This window comes from Mustelus asterias, chromosome 5 (assembly GCF_964213995.1).
Source record: "Mustelus asterias chromosome 5, sMusAst1.hap1.1, whole genome shotgun sequence".
Lineage (NCBI taxonomy): Eukaryota > Metazoa > Chordata > Chondrichthyes > Carcharhiniformes > Triakidae > Mustelus > Mustelus asterias.
The window spans coordinates 105,779,593-105,801,974 of NC_135805.1; the positions used below are offsets into that span (position 1 = coordinate 105,779,593).

The following is a 22,382-nucleotide window of genomic DNA, read 5'->3' on the forward strand; positions in this document are numbered from 1 at the left end:
CAGGAAGCCATGAGAGTAGAGATTCAAAGCCCCATAGGCCCAGTCACAAAATCCAAGACAAAAAGCAAAAATCTGGACTTGTTCAAAATGTACATCTTAGCAACGTGAAATGAGGACATCAACACCTAAAAGGCTAATTGGATAGAAGACCAAGATATAATCAAGTGTTCACCATAAGGAAGAAGAATGAGATGCTCAAGAGAATGTTACAGTAAAGATGATAAATAACAATAGCCTGCATTTACAGTAAGGAGTCCGAAAAGGAGGGAGCAAGGACAAAATATGGGGAGAAGGTTCCAACTACATCAAAAATCAGGAAAAAAGTTAAAAGGAAGGAGAACTCAGGAGATGTTATTAATGGAAGTGTTAGAATTCAAAAAGGTACAAAAACTAGCAGAAGGGCACTTTATCTGAATGCTCATAGCATTCGAAACAAGATAAATGAGTTGACAGCACAAATCATTGTGAACGAGTATGATTTGGTGGCCATTACAGAGACATGGTTGCAGGATGGTCACGACTGGGAGTTGAATATCCAGGGGGAGTTGAATATCCAGGGGTATCAGACTGTTCGGAGGGACCGACAGGAAGGTAAGGGAGGTGGTGTAGCTCTGATATTTAAGGATGATATCAGGGCGATAGAGAGAGATGATATAGGTTCTATGGAAAAAAAGGTTGAATCCATTTGGGTGGAAATTAGAAATAGTAAGGAGAAAAAGTCACTGATAGGCGTAGTCTATCGACCACCAAATAATGACATCATGGTGGGGCGAGAAATAAACAAAGAAATAACTGATGCATGTAAAAATGGTACAGCAATTATCATGGGGGATTTTAATCTACATATCAATTGGTCAAACCAGGTCGGTCAAGGCAGCCTTGATGAGGAATTCATAGAATGTATCCGCGATAGCTTCCTTGAACAGTATGTAATGGAAACAACAAGGGAGCAAGCTATCCTAGATCTGGTCCTGGGTAATGAGACGGGAATAATTAATGATCTTGCAGTTAGGGATCCTCTTGGAAGAAACGATCACAGTATGGTTGAATTTAAAATACAGAAGGAGCATGAGAAGGTAAAATCCAATACCAGTGTCTTGTGCTTAAACAAAGGAGACTATAAAGGGATGAGGGAGGAGTTGGCTAAGGTAGACTGGGAACAAAAACTTTATGGTGGGACAATTGAGGAACAGTGGAGGACTTTCAAAGCGATCTTTCACAGTGCTCAGCAAAAGTATATACCAGTGATAAGGAAGGGCTGTAGGAGAAGAGATAATCAGCCATGGATATCTCAGGAAATAAAGGAGGGTATCAAGTTGAAAGAAAATGCATACAAAGTGGCAAAGATTAGTGGGAACCTAGAGGATTGGGAAATCTTTAAGGGTCAACAGAAAGCCACGAAAAAAGCTATAAAGAAAAGTAAGATGGATTATGAGAGTAAACTAGTTCAGAATATAACAGATAGAAAAGTTTCTACAAATATATAAAACGAAAGAGTGGCTAAAGTAAACATTGGTCCTTTAGAGGATGAGAAGGGGAATGTAATAACTGGAAATGAGAAAATGGCTGAGACATTGAACAGGTATTTTGTGTCGGTCTTCACAGTGGAAGACACAAATAACATCCCAAAAATTGATGACAGGAAGGCTATGGCAGGTGAGGACCTAGAAACTATTATCACGAAAGAGGTAGTGTTGGGCAAGTTAATGGGGCTAAAGGTAGACAAGTCTCCTGGCCCTGATGGAATGCACCCCAGGGTACTAAAAGAGATGGCGGGAGAAATAGCAAATGCACTGGTGGTAATTTACCAAAATTTGCTGGACTTTGGGGTGGTTCCCGCAGATTGGAAAACAGCAAATGTGACACCACTGTTTAAAAAAGGAGGTAGACAAAAGGCAGGTAACTATAGGCCGATCATCTTAACTTCTGTTAAGATGTAGGGAAAATGCTTGTATCCATCATCAAGGAAGAAATAGCGAGACATCTGGATAGAAATTGTCCCATTGGTAAGACGCAGCGTGGGTTCATGAAGGGAAGGTCATGTTTGACTAATTTGGTGGAATTCTTTGAGAACATTACATGTGCAGTGGACAATGGGGAACCTGTGGATGTGGTGTATCTGGATTTCCAGAAGGCATTTGACAAGGTGCCGCACCAAAGACTGCTACATAAGATAAAGGTGCACGGGTAGTGTATTAACATGGATAGAGGATAGGTTAACAGAAAGCAAAGAGTGGGGGTAAATGGGTGTTTTTCTGGTTGGCGATCAGTGACTAGTGGCGTGCCTCAGGGATCAGTGTTGGATCCGCAATTGTTTACGATTTACATAGATGATTTGGAGTTGGGGACCAAGTGTAGCGTGTCAAAATTCGCAGATGACACCAAGATGGGTGGAAGAGCAAAGTGTGCAGAGGACACTGAAAGTCGGCAAAGGGATATAGATAGTCTAAGTGAGTGGGCGAGGGTCTGACAGATGGAGTACAATGTTGGTAAATGTGAGGTCATCCATTTTGGTAGGAATAACAACAAAATGGACTATTATTTAAATGGTAAAAAATTGCAGCATGCTGCTGTGCAGAGGGACCTGGTTGTCCTTGTGCAAGAATCTCAAGGAATGGTTTGCAGGTGCAGCAGGTAATTAAGAAGGCAAATGGAATTTTGTCCTTCATTGCTAGAGGGATGGAGTTTAAAAACAGCGAGGTTATGTTGCAGCTGTATAGGAGCTGGTGAGGCCACACCTGGAGTACTATGTACAGTTTTGGTCTCCTTACTTGAGAAAAGATATACTGGCACTGCAGGGGATACAGAGGAGATTCACTAGGTTGATTCCACAGATGAGAGGGTTGGCTTATGAGAAGAGACTGAGTAGACTGGGAATTCAGAAGAATGAGGGGAGATCTTATAGAAACATATAAGATTATGAAGGGAATAGATAAGATAGAAGCAGGGAAGTTGTTTCCACTGGTGGGTGAAACTAGAACTAGGGGGCATAGTTTCAAAATAAGGGGAAGCAGATTTAGGACTGAGTTGAGGAGGCTGGTGGAATCAGAGTCTTTGAATATTTTAAGGCAGAGGTGAATAGATTCATGGTAAACAAGGAGGTGAAAGGTTATCGGGGATTGGTGAGATGTAGATTTGAGGTTACTATCAGGTCAACCATGATCTTGTTAAATGATGGAGCAGGTATAAGGGGTCAATTGGCCAACTCCTGCTTCTTGTTCATATGTTCACCCGTCCTAATATCTCCTTGTGTAGCTTGGTGTCATATTTTGTTGGGTAACATTCGTATGAAACACCTTAGGTATGTTTCAAAATGTTAAAGATGTAATAAGAACATAAGAACTAGGAGCAAGAGTAGGCCATCTGGCCCCTTGAGCCTGCTCCGCCATTCAATAAGATCATGGCTGATCTTTTTGTGGACTCAGCTCCACTTACCCGCCCGCTCACCATAACCCTTAACTCCTTTACTGTTCAAAAATTGCCTTAAAAACATTCTTCACACAAAGGGTTGTGAATCTGTGGAATTCCCTGCCCAGTGAAGCAGTTGAGGCTACCTCATTGAATGTTTTTAAGGCAAGGATTGATAAATTTTTGAACAGTAAAGGAGTCCACATTTAACAAGATCATGGTTGACCTGATAGTAACCTCAAATCTACATCTCACCAATCCCCGATAACCTTTCACCTCCTTGTTTACCATGAATCTATTCACCTCTGCCTTAAAATATTCAAAGACTCTGATTCCACCAGCCCCACAGGAAGTGAGTTCTAAAGAGTCACAACACTACGAGAGAAAACATTTCACCCCCATCTCAGTTTTAAATGAGTGACCCGTTATTTTTAAATGGTGACACCTAGTTCTAGACATCAAAGAGGTAGGTTATAGATAGCACCTTCGAGGAGAGATAGTGAGATTTAGGGAGAGAATTCCAAAAACTTAGAACCAAGGCAACTAAAGACACTGTTGGAAATGGTGGGCCAAATAAAAATGGGGATTTACACAAGGCAATAATTGGAGAAAGGCAGAGTATTCAGAGGGTTGTAGGGCTGGAGTACATTAGAGAGTTAAGCCAGATCTAGGCTATGGAGGAATACAGGGATGAGAAACTTAAAATTCAAGGTGTTGCTGGACTGGGAACCTATGTAGGCTTATTAGCACAGGCTGATGATGAATAGGACTTGATGTGAATTAGGATACAGCTAGCAGAGTTTGTAATGAGTTGAAATTTATGATGTGTGGAAGATAGGAGGCTGGTTAAGAGAGTATACAGCCCTCTTTGATTCATACTGCAGCCAGCATAAACAACATAAATTGGGTGATCTCAGAACCAGAAGTCATTGCATCTGCGAAAACGGGCAATATGGGAAAAGCATGGGCCAGGGATGCACTAAAGTGTAAAACCTCAAGGATGGCAATTTCATGATAGCTCTTTGTACGAAGGTTTTAGTTCGCTGAATCTGTATAATCTTTTAGCTAAAGTAGAGCTGGTTAAGTGTGTGTGCCTTAATTGAACCAGGTTGCAGGGAAGGTGCATCGGACTGTAGGGGAGGATTGAAAATATTAAGTCTGTGGAATACTAAGCAAAGTCTAAAATCCAGAATGCTGGAAATAAGAAAAATGCAAAAGCCAAGTGTTACAGAGTAAAGGAAGGTATGATAAAAGGTGGCAAAGAGTAAAATATAAATTGAGAAGTCCATGCCTGCAAGGAGGGCTATGAAATCATGGACAACAGGGAGGCATGGCTAAAAATAATACAGATTTGCAATTAAGCTTACATGGATAAAGGCTACAATGCAGGGACAGAGAGGATAAAATTGCAAAGTCTTTCTATTTAAAAGACAGAACTGAAATGACATCAGACCATGTTTGAGAAACACTGCAGATCAACAGTTACCAAGAAGAAAAAATGATAGCCCAACATTTTGGTGGAGAACCTTCATCACATCCAATCTTAACAGCGATAGGTAAATTTGAATCAGGTGCAGATGAAGTGAAACAATAGAGATCAAGTTAAAGAAAAACACTTGGGATCTGTTGCAGAATTTTATCTGGGATAAATGTACAAGGTGTTGAATATAATTGCTATGAGTGATTTCAATTTACCAGTGATAGGATGAGACAACTGGAACTGGAGAAACTTAGTCAACATCGACTCTGGAAATGATAATGATAGCTGATTTGAATGGCCAAGAAATATACAGGTAAGGAGTAGTTTTAGACTCAGTAGTATGTAGCACCAGAGACCATAAGATGCAAGAGCAGAAGTACGCTATTTGGCCATCGAGACTGCTCTGCCATTTAATGAGATCATGACTGATCTGATATAATTCTCAACTCCATTTTCCCGCAGAGATCTTGGAGGCTTGTAGGTGGTTAGAGAGTTACAGAGGGGCAAAACCATGGAAGAATTTGAAAGATAATTGTAAGATTAAAATATTGCTCGATTAGAAGACAATTTAGATCAGTGAGCACAAAGGCGAGGGGAGTAGGGAATTTGATGCAAGTTATGAAAAAGTTAACAAATGTTTGGATGAGATTGAGCTTAGGGAGGGTGCAAGGTCAGCTAAGACACAACTGCAATTCAGTCATAGAATAATACATTGTACATTGCATGATGAAACACCTCGATCCTTAGAAAAGCGTATTGTCTGATTTATCGTGAATAATACCACAAGACATCCATTAATTTACTAAGAAAGAAAAAGCAACATGAACATTTTACTTTTAACATGTAGCAGTTAATGTCAATACACTAAATATAATACAATATAAAAGATTGAAAAGTGAACGCCACTGTCTTACCGTAGGAGGTCTGCAAGAGTAATTGATTCTCGAAGCCACAGCAATGCCAAGTAACAAAGTGCCAGTGTCAAAGGCATTGACATCGCTAATCCTTTACGGCAAACAGCATGTAGATATAGACAGCCATCAATAGAACCTGATCGTATAGATGTTGCTTCATCATCTTAACAAAAGAAATGTTTCACAATATTTATATATTATCCTTCCATTTCCTTATAGGCCATGCGACGCTCCCCTTTCACCACCTTCTTGGAAAAATTCCTTATTTCAGTAATACAGCTGAAATTAGGAGTGGCATAGTCCAAAAAACAGACCATCGCCTTCATCTACCATACTATGCTTCAACATGTTGCACCATCACATTGTCTCATGTTCAAAATATCAATATACTGTAATGCATACAAAATGCTTCTGCCATTTCCAATTCAAATAAACATTATAATCTCACAATGATAGAAAACAGCTGAACTATTTCTAGGCTTCTGTCCATTACACAAAATATTAACCATGAAGAACTAAGGGGAATTCAAAGTTCTTTTTCCATGTGTCCTAATATCCAGATTAAAGATTAAGAATTGACTGTGCAGAAGATTATGGATGTGAAATAGTTTGCACCAGTCTGGTGTAATGTGCTCGATGCACCAGCCTGCAACTCTCCTGGACTGCCCTTCAAAGAGGTCTCTCCCTTAAAATAGTTTATAACTGAACAATACATTAATATTTATGCATAACTCAAAACTGACTTCAGGACCCTCTTGTACACAGTAGAATTTGCTGTTTCCATTAACTACAGAAACAAATATTGAACTAGGTTGCATTAATATACCATATACCATATCCCAGAATCAACTTATCATTAGACGTTAATTTTTTACTGGATACTATCATACAAATTTGCACTTGGGTTCTTGTCATCAGTAAATCTACCATGGAAACCAGTGCCAAACAGAAGTCTGTTAAAATTGATCTATCCACACGAACTACAGTGTATGCATATTAACAAAAGTGAAGACGACACCTAGACAGCACCATGGCACAGTGGTTAGCACTGCTGCCTCACAGTGCCAAGGACCCGGGTTCCATTCCCAGCTTGGGTGACCATCTGCGCAAAGTCTGCACGTTCTCCCCGTGTCAGTGTGGGTTTCCTCCAGATGCTCCGGTTTCCTCCCACAGTCCAAAAGATGTACTGTTTAGGTGCATTGGCCAAGCTAAATTCTCCCTCAGTGTACCTGAACAGACACCGGAGTGTGGCGATTAGGGGATTTTCACAGTAACTTCATTTCAGTGTTAATGTAAGCCTACTTGTGGCACTGATAGAGATGTGATCCCAAGGTATGTGACTGGGAGCATGGGATGAGAAGAGGGAGGCAAGAGAATAAATATATGAGAAAAAGTTTGTGATCATGTGGCAGGAGATCAGGAGAAATAACAAAAGGCCCTCAACTAAAGTGAATGGTTCGGTGACCTTGCTCAGAAACAGTAAAATATAAAATATGGAAAAAGTCTCATACCTGATACTACTGCATCCTTGGATAAGTGAATGCTATTGTCTTGACTTTCAGGATCACTGCTAGACAACGAAGACCATCCACACATGAATGATAAATCTGAGCTGGTCTCCAATCCTGATGAACCAGTACTGTTCTCTGAAATCTGTATTAATACATGTGTTCATTAAACACTAGCATTTGCAAAGTGGTCAGGTGGGGACAAAAGAAAATTAAGTCTCTGAAAAGAACTTCATATTGGGAGCTTACTCTGTGCAATTAATAAGACTTGTTTTTAAAAAAATGAAAGCACATAACTATATGCGCTTTATAAAAAGACCTTATTGGTTTCATCTGTTTAATTTCATTATATTGTTCCATATAATTCTGTTCCCCAATTCACCTTTGTTTAATGTCACAAAGATACTAAGCTGGATTTTGCAATCAGCGGTAGAGCAACAACACTCGCCACTGACTTCTGAGAAAGTTGTGATCTTGGTGCCATTAAAGGAGGTACCAAAGCTACCTATCTGCAATATGAACTTCCTCTTGCCGTAGCAGAGTCACACTTGTATTACTTGGCTCAGCGTCAATGGCAGAACTGCTATTGATGGCCAACTTGGCAATATAAGTGCATCATAAGTCTGTAGTGAAGAAACAAGCATTATGTACCAGTAAAACCTCAGATTGTTGTCATTTTCAGAAATAGTGAGGTACTGTGAACTTGGGGAATGAAAATACTGGGAATGATCAATTATTCTGCTGACAGCAAGATGGCACCTTCGCACAGATACACCATTGTGTTAATAACATCCAACAGTTTACAAGACTCTACCTCAATTTACATTCAATTCAAAATGAAAATCAAGTTTAAAGGAATCCACACCCAGTGTTCACTTGCACAGACTTCCTGGTGTCTAAAGGGCAATTAAAATAACCACAAACATCCAAATAAATTGAACCTGACTTCTTTTAAAGAAATGCAAATTCATTGGCACCACAATAGTCTTAATATGCCAGAAGCATATTTAAGTAGGTCTGTTTTTTGCATCACCTTCATTAAATTTTGAGTACTCAACATATTCTTATGTATATACATACATTTATACACACAGTTAAATTAAACCACTAATTGTATACAACTGCTGTTAATTACTACTATATTAAATCGGTACCACTTTGGTAATTTTCTTTAATAGTTAACAATGGTTATAGACAACAAAACAAAACTGCAACTTGACAACGGTGGTGAAGAGGACAGTATAGAACTTCAAAAGGACATAGACAAGTTAGTAGAGCGGACAGATCGGTAGCAGATGAAGTTCAATATGGAGAAGTGAGAGAATAGGAAGAACATGGAGAGACAACATAAAATAAGGGATAACATTCTTAAAAGGCTGTAGGAGCAGAGGGACCTGGGTATATATGTGCATAGATTATCAATAGTGGCAAGACAGGTGGAGAGAGCAGTTAATAAAGCATATAGTATTCTGGGCAATATTTACAGACACATAGGAGGTAATGTTGAACTCATAGAAGATAGTAGTTAGATCTCAGTTGGAATATTGTGTACGGTTCTGGATGCCACAGGATAGGAAGGATGTGAACACATTGGAGAGAGTGCAGAAGAGGTTCCCAAGAATGGTTTCAGGGATGAGAAACTTCAGTTGAGGATAGCTTGGGACTGTTCTCCTTCGAGAAAAGGAAGCCAAGAGGAGATTTGACATGAGGGAGCTGGACCAAATACATAGGAAGAAACTATCCTCGCTCATAAAAGGATCAAGAATGAGAAGGCACAGATTTAGTGTGATTTGTAAAAACACAAATATGATACAAGAATTTTTTTTTCACACATCGAGTGGTTTGGGTCTGGAATGCACTGCCTGAAAAGTGTGGTGGAGGCAGGTTCAACTGAGGCATTCAAGGGGGCATTGGATGGTTACTTGAATAGAAAAAATGTACAGGGCACAGGTTAAAGTCATGGAAATGGCACTAAGTCATGTTCCTCATTTGGAGAGCTGGTGGAGACACAATGAGGCAAACGGTCTGCCTCCTTCTGCGCTGTAACAATTCTGTGATTCTCTGATTCTGTGAAGAACATAACTTTGTACTGCAATGATTCACACTGCTGAGAAGGAACTTCAAGGATCATTGTGTTATACCTTACACTGTTAGTTTATGGGGAACAAAGTAATGCAAAGTGTTAAAGCTCCAAAGCTGTTAGTGGTGAGACTGCTCAGTTCATAGAACCATAGAAACCTTACAGTGCAGAAAGAGGCCATTCGGCCCATCAAGTCTGCACCGACCACAATCCCACCCAGGCCCTACCCCCATATCTCTACATATTTACCCGCTAATCCCTCGAACCTACGCATTGGGCGGCACGGTAGCACAGTGGTTAGCACTGCTGCTTCACAGCTCCAGGGACCTGGGTTCGATTCCCGGCTTGGGTCAATGTCTGTGTGGAGTTTGCACATTCTCCTCGTGTCTGCGTGGGTTTCCTCAGGGTGTTCCGGTTTCCTCCCATAATCCAAAGATGTGCGGGCTAGGTTGATTGGCCATGCTAAAATTGCCCCTTAGTGTACTGAGATGTGTAGGTTCGAGGGATTAGTGGGTAAATATATAGGGATATGGGGGTAGGGCCTGGGTGGGATTGTGGTCGGTGCAGACTCGATGGGCCAAATGGCCTCTTTCTGCACTGTAGGGTTTCTATGATTCTATGATCTCAGGACACTAAGGGGCAATTTTAGCATGGCGAATCAACCTAACCCGCACATCTTTGGACAGTTGCTAATGAATAGGTAGTAAATGTCACACAGGAAAAAGAAAGGAATGAAGTGACAGTGAGTCTCAAAATACTCATGTTCATATAGCTGCTGGCTCAAGAATAGTTGTTGCAGAGGCAAAGCACAGGGATTTCACGCATAAAACTGTCCACTCATTTACACAATACTCTGATTTCCTTATAGCAACTGCATTTAAAAAGAGTCATTTCAGCTCAGCACAAAGAAAAATCAGACAGGAAGGATAGTAAACTTGTAATGGGGCGTGCCTGATGTGCAGAAAATGAAGCAAGCTTAGTCTGGATATGTCACTTTCCCCATTCAATGTTCCGCCTTGCACTGCAAACAGAGGATTTTTAAAAAAACATTGTGCATGAAAGAAAATTTGCCCACTTTCTTTTGATATTTTTGGGTGACTTGAACAGGCAAAAAATTAACCTACTGCTCAAGATTTATCAGTATTCACCAAATAAATTTTATAAAAATAGGAATTAAGTACAAGCACACCAGAGGCAAAATAGAATGTTTGAAAAAAAGAGAAATACAACAAACATGTTGCTTCAGCTTTAAAGCAAATCTGGGAAATCTTTCATTTTTAAATTTAAATATTCCATGAATTCAGTCTAATCAATTAACTCTATCCTGGTCCCTTGTGGAAAAACACAATGTGTAAAGCATATTACATTCAAGATTCCAAGCACTTAACAAAAAGTGCCCCGTTGGCATCATCAGTTTCTATAGCCACAGCTTTATTTTAAATGGCTATGTTATGCCTCTGTAGTGTTCATTGTAGGTAATTGGTTTCAGAGGGGAAAAAGCACATTTACTGGATTCAACCTCCTGCAAGGTTTCTGAATGGGAGGGATTTTATTTGATTCATGTTCAAACATGTAAAGACATGCATGTAACCAAAACAAGAAATGGATACACATATTAGAGTATAGTGTGTTCCACCAGATATTTTACTCAGCTCCCATTGGTATTCCTGTGTACGCACAAAAGCAGCAGACATAATAATCCCTTTTATGAGTTTTTTTTTCAATATCGAATGACTTATGATACAAGGAATTGTTTCAGCTCCTTGCTAAAGGAAGAATCTATTTAGTGCACTCTCTTATATTACAGGAAACTTCCAAAAATTGGATAAAAAGGGGCAATAGCAATAAACAGCACGTCAGTAAATGTGAAGATAGAGTCGGGTGCTCATAGGAAGAAAGTCCGTGATAGATACGATGGAATAGTCTTCCTCTTAATAATTTTTAAAAGGGGGGTATTGAATTTTTTATTGTACTGTTTTCAGGTATAAAGGAACACAGCAAATCTAAATGTTAATATTTTTGCCATATACCGAACCAAACTGGTCAAAATTGTGATGGGACAACTTACATCATGCAAAAATTGTATAAGTGAAAGCAAACAGGGAGTGGATGATAAGAGCAGATTTTCTCTGTGTTTAGAAGTGGATAGTAGTGTCCCACAGGGTTTTGTCGCCGTGGGCATGAATGATGCGGATGTAGGGCTTGAGGTTGCATTGTCCAAATTTGAAGATCATACTAATTACAATATAGTGACAACAGCCAAAATGAAGCTGCAAGTAGATTTTAACAAGATTAGGAAATTGGCAATACAGTGGCAGATGGAATTTAATGTCAGTAAATATGACTTGCTGCATTTGATTCAAGAAAGAAATTGCTTCTAATGGGAGTCGACAAGATGCAGCAACTCACCAAGACTCCTTTGATAGCATCTCCCAAACCCATGACCTTCATTATCTCAAAGACCAAGAACAGCAGGTGCATAGCAACACCTCCAAGTTGCCAGCCAAGTCGCACAAACCATCCTGACTTGGAAATATATCAACTTTCTTTCATTATCACTGTGTCAAAATCCAGCAACATCCTACCTAGCAGGACTCAGCACATAGACTGCAGTGTTTAAAGATGGCAATCCACCTTCTCTTAGACAATTAGGGATAGGCATTCATTGCTGTCTTTGCCAGCGATGCATGCATCCCATAAATGAATAAAAATAAATACATCTTGTGGAATATTATAATTTATGGCAAAAAGATATAGAATACAGAAGTCAAAATGCAGTAAAGACAGAAAATGCTGGAAAATCTCAGTAGGTTTGACAGCATCTGTGGAGAAAGAATAGAGCCAATGTTTCAAGGGTCATCCAAACTTGAAACTTTAGCTTGATTCTCTCTCCACAGATGCTGTCAGACGTGCTGAGATTTTACAGCATTTTCTGCTTTTGTTTCAGATTCTAGCATCTGCAGTATTTTGCTTTCACCTTAGTTAAAATGTAATTGAGAGTCTATATAAACCTTAGTAAGATGCTTATGTACAGTTCGAACTCCATATTGGACAGGGTGAAAGAGAATTGCTGAAATGCCTGTTCTCTTCCCAACTGACCATAATCAGCGAATGTTTAAGAGGACGATGTGTGTGTGTGCTTTTTAACCCGAGTGTGTGGATGATTGAATAACCAGCAGCAAACTTTTCATGTGTTTAAATTAAGGAAGATGATCTTTTATTTAAACACACCCAGAAATCGAACGCTATGGCATCCACTCACATGATCACATACACACAAACACACTCAAGGAAGGTTCAGTTGTAGAGAATTGTGCACGTCTACAAGTTACAAAAGGAAAAGGAGGAATGTTCATACCTCACTTGTCTGATGTAATTTGAAGATCAAAGTTGCAGGCCTGATGTTAGGTCTTCTTCACACCTGAAGTGCAGTTTAGGCAAGTTCATATGCCAAAGTTGTTTGCAGGTTTTTCACAAAGTGATGGGCTTTATGCAGGTCACAAAATGAATTCCCCATAGTCTTATTACCAGGAGACAGAGAAGTTTACTATTTTCATGAACCCAAAAAGAACAACCTTGAAGATCTTACGACATTACATCCTTTGAATTTGTCTGAGGCACAGATGTTACTGCTTGTTCTGAGACTCCCTTCCACTGCCTACTAAGGTTTATATAGATTCACCATTACATTTTGACTTCTGTATTCTATATCTTCTGCCATAAATCATAAGATTCAAAAGAGCAAATATAGCTGTTCCACCACGTGATTCCTCACAATTATGGTTTATTTACCAAATATGGTAGTGTTCTTGGATTGATGAGCGACATCTGGTTTTGTTTCAGGGATATTGTTCCGTTGATTTGAGGCATCCATTTTGATAGGTTTACGACAATGTATGTCTGCCTTTCTTTCAAGAAACCCATACAATTTAGGAAAGCCTTCTTATGGTCATTAAAATAAGTCAAACTGACACCTTTCAGTCTGGAATGCCAAGCTTGCTGTTGGCATGGGACCATCAAGTTGCCCACATCTGCAAATCAAAGATGTCTGCAAGCAAGACCTCAAGCTGACCAGGGTAAGAGTCAATGCATGGGAAGTCCTTGCTGCTGACCAGAGACAATCAGTTAGGAAGGGGGTGGAAAAAGATATGACAGATGGTGAAAAAGAGAGCCCACCAGAAGGAAAAAATATATTGGTTGTTCTCGGGCCAATGCTTTTGCCAGCTGTGGAAAGAACTGCCAGGCACAAGTCGATCTCTACCACCATCATAGATGATGTTTAATCCAGAACTGACTCTTGAACTTCATCTCCTGAAACGGATAGGTGTCATCATCCTGGAATGCATCATTTTGTTCTCGTGAGATAGTGAGTCAGAGATAGTTGCTGGAATTTTACCGTCCCGTCCGCCATGGAAATCAGAGTGGGCGAGGGGTGGACCATGGAAAGATTGGTTGACCTTGGGCGGGATTTTGCAGTTCTGGGATGAGCGAGGTCATAAAATCCCGCCCAGTGAGTCAGTTCTTGAATACACTGCCCTGGTCATCTGACCTCCAGCTGCCATCATTATCATAACACCATGGCTATTATAAGTCAATTCAAAGACGCCTCACTGAATAAAGTTCAGATATGCCTTTAATGGACACGATAATATAGACAAGAAGGTGGGACAATAAAACAGTGAAGACTCACTAGGATGCTACCTGTTATGTGGAAATGCAAATTCGAAACACAATTTGAAAATTCTAATGAAATGGTTTCATCAGAAGAGGGAAAAGCAAGGGGTGATTCAATACTGGCATTTAAAATTATGAAAGAATGGGCTATCTTAGATCAAAACAGACTGTTTCCAGGGATTGTGGGATCTAGAATAAGGAAATATAAAGGTAGCATTAAATGCAAGAGATTCAGGACAAACAAACCTTTTTACATCGAGGGTTGAGAGACTATGGTTTGCACTACTGGAATTATGATTGAAGCTGAGGCAATGTCAAGATTTAAGAATAGATTAGATAAATGGTTGAGGGAAAGAAAATAAAAGGGTTATGGGAACAAGCCAGTCATACAGGAACATGATGACTGCTTGTGTGGAAGATAAACACCAACATGAATGAATAGGGTCAACCTGCCACTCCAATTTTATATTTCTAATTTCTACGTACAACAGGAGTCATATATTCCCAAACAAATTTGGGATGAAGCAGCTCCTATTCATTCCAAAAATACAGAAAAGGTTTTCTTACTCAAATTTGCAACTGCCAATATTTCTTCTTTGATCAGACCTACCGTTCTTTTTCTATTAAGGGCACCAATTGGTTTGATCGTGTAGGCATTCTGGCTTTTTTGCAAGTACTGTCGCCAAATATTGCAAAGAATTTCATCCTGGGAAAAGAAAAAGACATATCTATTATGCTGCAATTCAGGAAGTGGTTCAGTGACAGTGTACTGGTGGTGTTCAATTGCACTGCACTGTGAAGGATAGAATGCATGTTCCCATAACATCTGAGATCACAATCTCACTATAATCAGGAAAGATTCATAGCAGAAACTCGGAAAGGAAGGAAACTATGAAACTCAGAGGCAAATCACCCTGAACCATTCTAGCAAATTTACTAGTGATGCATTGCAAAGATAAGAGAATTGGCATGTATTGCTAGATGCTGGTCAACCTTTGGTAGCTTACCCTCTTGGCCTTTCTTCATATACAAATTTAGACAGGTGATTTAACTATGGGCAACATGGCAGCGCAGCCCAATCTGCACACAAACACTTTCTAGCAGGGATCACTGGATTCTAGTCAAGAAAATGCTGACTTCATTTCCTTGCCTACCTGAGGGACACAGAACCACTGTAGCATGTTTGCAGTTGCATAACTAAGCACAGACTGAGAATCAAACTCAAGATGTTCAATGGACTTTCCTTATCTACTGAAGTGTCATGGAACAGATACGGCCTGTAACAACTGAAACAAAGAGAAAGGAAAACTTGCAAATGTCTACAATGCCACCTTTAATCTAAGGAACTTCATTAATTGAGAACCATATTGATTATAATATCAAGCCTTTTGTGTTGTTAAAGCTAAAGCTAGCTACTGAACACTTGAAAATGTTGGTAATAATAAAAGTAAACAATCAGAAATTCATCAGTATGGTGTAAAATTAATTAAGCCTATACAGATGCAGATTCCAATTAAATAAAATGTACAGTATTAACTTGTTCTTGCTGAAGTCAAAGGGTGCCCTCTGCTGGATTTTAAAAAAGTTTCAAGGAGGCAACGTAGCTTTCATTTTGTTCCCAGTCCTAAAACCTTGCACAATGCAACACATTTTAGCTATTAGAAATTTTCTCCAATTGCAAGTACACTTATTCAAAACAATAAAGTTTGTTCAACATATTGTGGATATCACAAAATAAGCAACTGGGAAATCTCAGAGCACCATCAGTGAAGGTAACTTTTGGGAGGAGAAAGGCTATTTTAAATGAATTGCAATAATAGGCTTAAAAAAATCCACCTTTTTCTATGAAATAAATTTCAATAAGCAATTAAGTGTTAACACTATGCATTACAAAGCTTCTGTCTTCATGAACAGCTTAGTTTCATACAATAAAGCCCTGAGAACCAAATAAATTAAGATTACCCATAACGTGCATCTACTTCAATCTGCAAATGTTCCAGTTTAGGAGCTATCCGTCAGTGAGACAATACACTAAGAAACCACAAAATTCAGACATCTCACCAGGGAGCAGGAAATTAAACCCAAAATGAAACTGAAGTTGCCCGTGCATTATGGACCTTATATGGCACTGAAGGACCAGCTATAAAGCAATTTTTGGGCATATTTAAGTATGCAAGCTTTAGAAATGTGTTATTTGGGGAAAAAAATTATAATAAAATGTAACAAAGCAATGTGAAAGAAGCTCAAATCTTGCAAGTCTTTTATTTCATTAGAACAGCATTGTGAATATGATGACAGCCCTGTGACATCACGGCACACAATATTAAATATTGAGAATAATTGTTAGATAGATAAAGTTCAACACATTCTGATGAAGTCACAAATCATTCAAAGCAATCCATATTTAAACGTTAGCTCTCTTGCCCCAGCCATGTCACCGAGAGTTGGAGCCATTGCTGGGACTACAGCAAGTCCCCTGAGAAGGGGCAACTGGAACCTTGGTACAGAATAAATCCAGGTTCTCACGGGGGCTTTGGGGCTGACCCCCGTCCCTGTCCTTAGGGGCCAAATAAAGTCAGCACTTAGACCTGACACAAAAAAGGAGAGGATGGGTTGTTAATATTCCTGGGTTCAATGTACTCAGGGGAAAACAAAACAAAAAGGTGGTTTTGATTAAGGAAAATATTGCAATGTAGAGAGAATATCCTTGACTGGGTCAAAATCAGAGTCTATTTGGTTTGAGTTTAAACAAATAAAATAACTTAAAGTATTTGCTGCACATTTTCAGACACCAAATTGTGGGGTGGAGATAGTAATTTCCCTGCAAATATGCATCTCTAAGAGATGCAAGAACTATAGATTAGTGATAATGGAAGATTTTAACAATCCCAACGTTGAATAGGGCAGTGGTTTTGTAAAAGATAAGGAAGAATTTCTGAATTGCGGTCAGGAGAATTTTCTTGATCAGTATGTTTCCTGCCCAACAAGGAAGGTGTTTACTGGATCTAGTCCTGAGAATTATGCAAATCAAGTGGAAATGTCACAGTGGGGGAGACTTTTGGGTATAGTGATCATAATAGCACAGTATCACATGTTATACCTGTGGCACAATGGACAGTGTCCCCGCCTCTGGGCCAGAAGCTCTGGGTTCGAGTCCTACCTCAGGACTTGATGACCAAGGAAAGCGCATTCATAATGTGGCAGGTTGAATGTCAACATGCAAATCCTTCCAAACATGCCAATGGCTGGCGGTAAGAGTGGGAGATGTGCTAGGTGAGCTATGTTTGATGCGGAGTAACGCCCTTCAAATTATGAGTCCCAAGCGACAGACTAATGATTTGTATCAGTAATTACTAGCTATGAAAACAGATGAAAGCCTGCCTTAGTGCAGGAAGAGAATTGGAGTCATATGTTATGAACCTTGCAAAGACCGATAACTTTTTAAAGAAAGGAATCTCCACAAAGCCAATAGGAAGAAGGATGATGGACAACATTTCACTTCTTAAAACTTTTACTGCTACAAACTGACTAAAATGAAATTCAAACATTAACAGGTCATAGAAATCATAGAAACCCTACAGTGCAGAAGGAGGCCATTCGGCCCATCGAGTCTGCACCGACCACAATCCCACCCAGGCCCTACCCCCACATATTTTACCCGCTAATCCCTCTAACCTATGCATCTCAGGACTCTAAGGGGCAATTTTTAACCTGGCCAATCAACCTAACCCGCACATCTTTGGACTGTGGGAGGAAACCGGAGCACCCGGAGGAAACCCACGCAGACACGAGGAGAATGTGCAAACTCCACACAGACAGTGACCCGAGCCGGGAATCGAACCCGGGACCCTGGAGCTGTGAAGCAGCAGTGCTAACCACTGTGCTACCGTGCCGCCCCAGGTGAAGGATATTTCAAACAAAGAGGTTAATTACAGCTTAAATGAGACAATATAAAAAAGATACATCGCCTATTACAAGCACTCACACTACTTTCTGCATAAATGTGGCACCATATGCAATCTGTCTTTCCAAATTTGGCCTCCATTATATAAAATTTCTCACTTCCCACTCAATCGTTTAGGTCCTTGAGTTGCAGTCATCAGCAGCCATACTCCATCCAACATCCCAACACTTGCATGGTGCACGTCTATGACCTCTCACGTGGGTCATGATAGTCCTGATGGCACAGAATTCCTAGAAACTTCCTTTCACCGATTCCTTTAAACAGTCTGGAGGACTCGAGCAACATTGAAAGCAGCAGAAATGAGTCGTTCTAGATTTTTCCAACTGTATAACACAGTCGCTGCTCTATTCTCAGAAATAAGCTTCAGCAGCAGAATCTGTTTGAAAACTGACAAACAGAAAACAGCACCATTCAGAGAGAACCCTGGTTGTTTCACTCTCCCATAAATTCTTCGGGTTTGGAATTGGCTGACACAAAGACAGGCTAAAATACCCAACATCACTACAATTAGGTTTCTATTTACTCTTTGCTTCTTATCTGTCCATCCCATAGGGACATCAGGTCATATGGGCTTTTTTCAGACTCGAACAGTGTCATAATCAGGAAACTAATTAACCCCCTTTCAGAAAACTTCCAGTTCACTCTAGTCTTAAAGAGACTTCACACAAAAGAAAGTACAGTTTTTTCCTGATAAAAATAGGGGCACATGGCACAGTGGTTAGCACTGCTGCCTCACAGCGCCAGGGACCCGGGTTCGATTTCCAGCTTGGGTCACTGTTTGTGTGGAGTTTGTACATTCTCCCCATGTCTGTGTGGGTTTCCTCTGGGTGCTCCGGTTTCCTCCCACTGTCCAAGGATGTGCGGGTTAGGTGGATTGGCTATGCTAAATTGCCCCTTAGTGTCAGGGGGACTAGCTAGTGGTAAGTGCATGGGATTATGGGGATAGGGCCTGGGTGGGATTGTGGTCGGTGTAGACTTGATGGGCCGAATGGCCTCCTTCTGCACTGCAGGGATTCTATTCTATGAAAAACTTTCCCCAAAGTGCATCAGTCATCACACAGAAAATTCAGGCTTTTCCCAGTACACGCACAGGTCATCACACACATCTTTAGATTAGTGACAGAGAAAGACAAGGAACAATATAGGATTAAAATGCTTAACTGGAGGGTAGCTAATTTAAGCAAATTGAATAGGGATCTGACCTAGATAGCTGAGTGTCAAAATCTGGCAGGCAGGAAAGTAGTGCTGCATGGGAAGCCTTTAAAAGGATTATCTGGATAAAGTCTGAGTATATCTCAAAAAGGAAGAAAAAGTAGGGAAACCAAAGCAAGAATTCCCTGATGACAAAGAAATTGGAGAATAGGATGAAACAGAAAAAGTGGTTGTGTCACGAACATCAGTTTGATAATAAAAGGGTGAATCAGACTGCGTATGAAAAGTCCAAAGAAGAAATTAAAAAAGTAATGAGGTGAATAAAGACATAACAAAAATAGATTGGTCGCTAACATAAAAGGGAATTATTGTGTGTAGGCATATTAACAGTAAAAGGGCTCCAAGAGGAGCTATAAAGTTGATTAGGGGCGAAAATGCAGATATCTTATTGTTGAAGGAAGTAAGGGTTAAAATATGAAAATGTTGGCTACAGCTTTCAGTCCTCCTTAGACACAAGAGTGGTACCAAAAGATTGGTGGATTGTAAATGTTACACCATTGTTCAAAAAGGGGGGAGGAGAAACCTGGCAATTACAAGCTAGTCAGTTTGATATTGGTAAAGGGGAAGCTTTTAGAAACAATAATCTGAGATGAAATCAACAGCCAGCTGGGGACACATGGATTTATAAGAAAATGGAGGTATGGTGAATGACTGCTTTTCAGTGGGAAGGGAGGATACAGTTTTGCTCCCCATGGTTCCGTACTAATCTTATTGATTTCTTGTACTTGGGAACACCGGGCACAACTTTTAAATTTGCAGATATTATGAAACTTGGAAGTATAGTTAAACATTGAGAATGCTAGTCGTGAACTTCAAGGGGACACAGATAGGTTGGTGGAATGAGCAGAAAATGGCAGATGAAGCAGCAAATAAATGTGAGATGACACATTTTGGAAAGAATGAGGAAGCACAATACATGCTAAATAGTTCAATTGTAAAGGACATGCAAGGACACAGAGACCTTGGGGTGTTTGGGCGTAACATTTTTAAAGCGGCAGGACAGGTTAATAAAGCAAAGGGGATTTCTAGACATTATAAATAGAGGCAAAAGCAAACTATATAAAACAGTAGTTTGGCATAGGTGGAATACATTATTCAATTCTGGGCAACACACATTCGGGAAGAATGTGAAGGCTTTGGAGAGGAAACAGAAAGGCATTACTAGAATGTTTCCCAAGATAAGGGATTACAGTTATGTAGATAAGACTGGAGAAACAGAGGTTTCTTTCCTTAGTGTAGAGTGGGAGATTTGAAAGGGGTAGTTAAAATCATGAAGGGGTTATATTGAGTGAATAAAGAGAAAATGTTTCTGATGGCTGAAGAAAGGCAAAGATTTAAGGTGACTGGCAAAACATCAGAGGTGACAAGGAGGAAAACTTGTGCGCAACAATTGGTTAGGATTTGAAATGCTCTGCCTGATACGGTGGTAAAAACAGATTCAATAGTCACCTTCAGAGGAGAATTGGATAAATAGTTGAAGGAGAAAAAAGATTCAGAGGTATGAGGAAAGAGAGGGAAAGTGCTCTAACTGGATTGCTCCTCAAAGGAGCCAGCACAGGCTCGATGGGCCAAAAGGCCTACTTCGGTGCTACACTATTCTATGATTCTAGTGTTGGGTGAGTGAGAATTGTATGCCAGCTCAAAGTGAGCAATCGGTTTAGCTTCATACCCAATTTCACAGCACCTTAGATAATGCAGCATATTCTCAATAAGGATTCAGCCCAGATTGGGGCTTAAGTGCACAGCCTTCGAACTCAAGAAGCAAAACTACTGTCAAGCAGTTCTTCCCCATGACAACACAAAGCCAATGATATTTATTGAACTGTCATTGCAGTATAAACATTTGTAGAAATGTTTGCAGGTTGCACCACATTCCTTTCTTGACAGGAGAATTGCGTGGAAGCACAAAGACAATTTGGAATGAAGATTAAACAAAAAATTGGGAGGGATTAAACAGAAAAGCCAAAATACATTTTGGAAAAAATACAAAACAATGTGAAGTGCAACCTTAGCATTGAATATAGTTTACAGTATCCAAAACTAATTCAGTGACTCTAAATTGTTAATGCAAACAGTTGAAAATGATTGCAATGTAATTTAAATGCATGAGTAGCACTATGCATTTTGGCAGGGTTATGTCTGCAAGAATGGGTGCAGTGATCACTCATCTGTGTGCACTTACATTTGACAATTTTCAACATAATGGGATTGAAACACTGACATGCAGAAAAAGGTAATATGTAGATAAAAACATTACCCAATTCAGACAAGTTCAAGAAATTGTGCCAGAATCAGTACGTAGAAATATAGTTTCACTTGCTGGACAATAAATGAAAGTTTAAAAATTATAGTATCCATATACATGGTCATCTGTACATAGAAAAAACACATTCCTTTTTAAACACTGCAGTTGACCAAAATTGTTCTTGGGGTGTGGAGAGGATTGATAAGGGTGCATCTGTGATAATGCTGCCTATGAATAGATCTCTAGAGATAGTTTTTACTGGTCAAACTGTGGTTTTTGTGAAATTGCTTCCAGCTAGAAAATGAAAAGTGCAAAACTGGGAGACAAAATGAAAAGGTACGTGCAAAGTCTGAGGCAGTAACAACAAGGCAAACAACTAGAACAGGGAGAATATTAATTTTTAAAAAATTATTAGTCACAAGTAGGCTTACATTCACACTGCAATGAAGGTACCGTGAAAATCCCCTAGTCACCACACTCCGGCGCAGAAGGCAGAGAAGGAAATCAGGAAAGGAAGGACAAAAGCATAACAGGGTAAGTGAAGGCAAAGATTATAAAAATGTTTATGCAAAATCATGTTTATTGATTCATTTAATATCATTACAGTATTAAGAATATAGTTTAAGTGGCATTAATACTTCAAATTTCTTTCCAATATCATGAAGTAAAAACTGAAAATAAACAAACTTGCTCAGCACCTGGGACCCAGGTTCAATTTCAGCCTTGGGTGACTGTGTGGAGTTTGCACGTTTTCCCTGTGCCTGCGTGGGTTTCCTCCAGGTGTCCGGTTTCCTCACACAGTCCAAAATGTGCAGGTTAGATGGATTGGCCTCTTAGTGTCCCAAGATGGGGTTAAGGGAATTAGCCATGGTAAATACATGAGGTTACAGGGATAGA

At 39.8% G+C, this 22,382-nt stretch overlaps 1 protein-coding gene across 1 annotated transcript in view; it reads right to left on the reverse strand.

Annotated features, from left to right (window-relative positions):
• Positions 1-22,382, reverse strand: part of taf1b (TATA box binding protein (Tbp)-associated factor, RNA polymerase I, B) — a 76,189-nt gene that overhangs the window by 23,202 nt on the left and 30,605 nt on the right. Inside the window, exons 5-7 of the mRNA XM_078213151.1 lie at positions 14,675-14,770; positions 7,314-7,455; positions 5,803-5,965 (exon numbers count right to left, since the gene is read on the reverse strand). Of these exons, the coding sequence (XP_078069277.1) occupies positions 5,803-5,965; positions 7,314-7,455; positions 14,675-14,770 (401 nt within the window). The remainder of the gene's footprint in view (positions 1-5,802; positions 5,966-7,313; positions 7,456-14,674; positions 14,771-22,382) is intronic.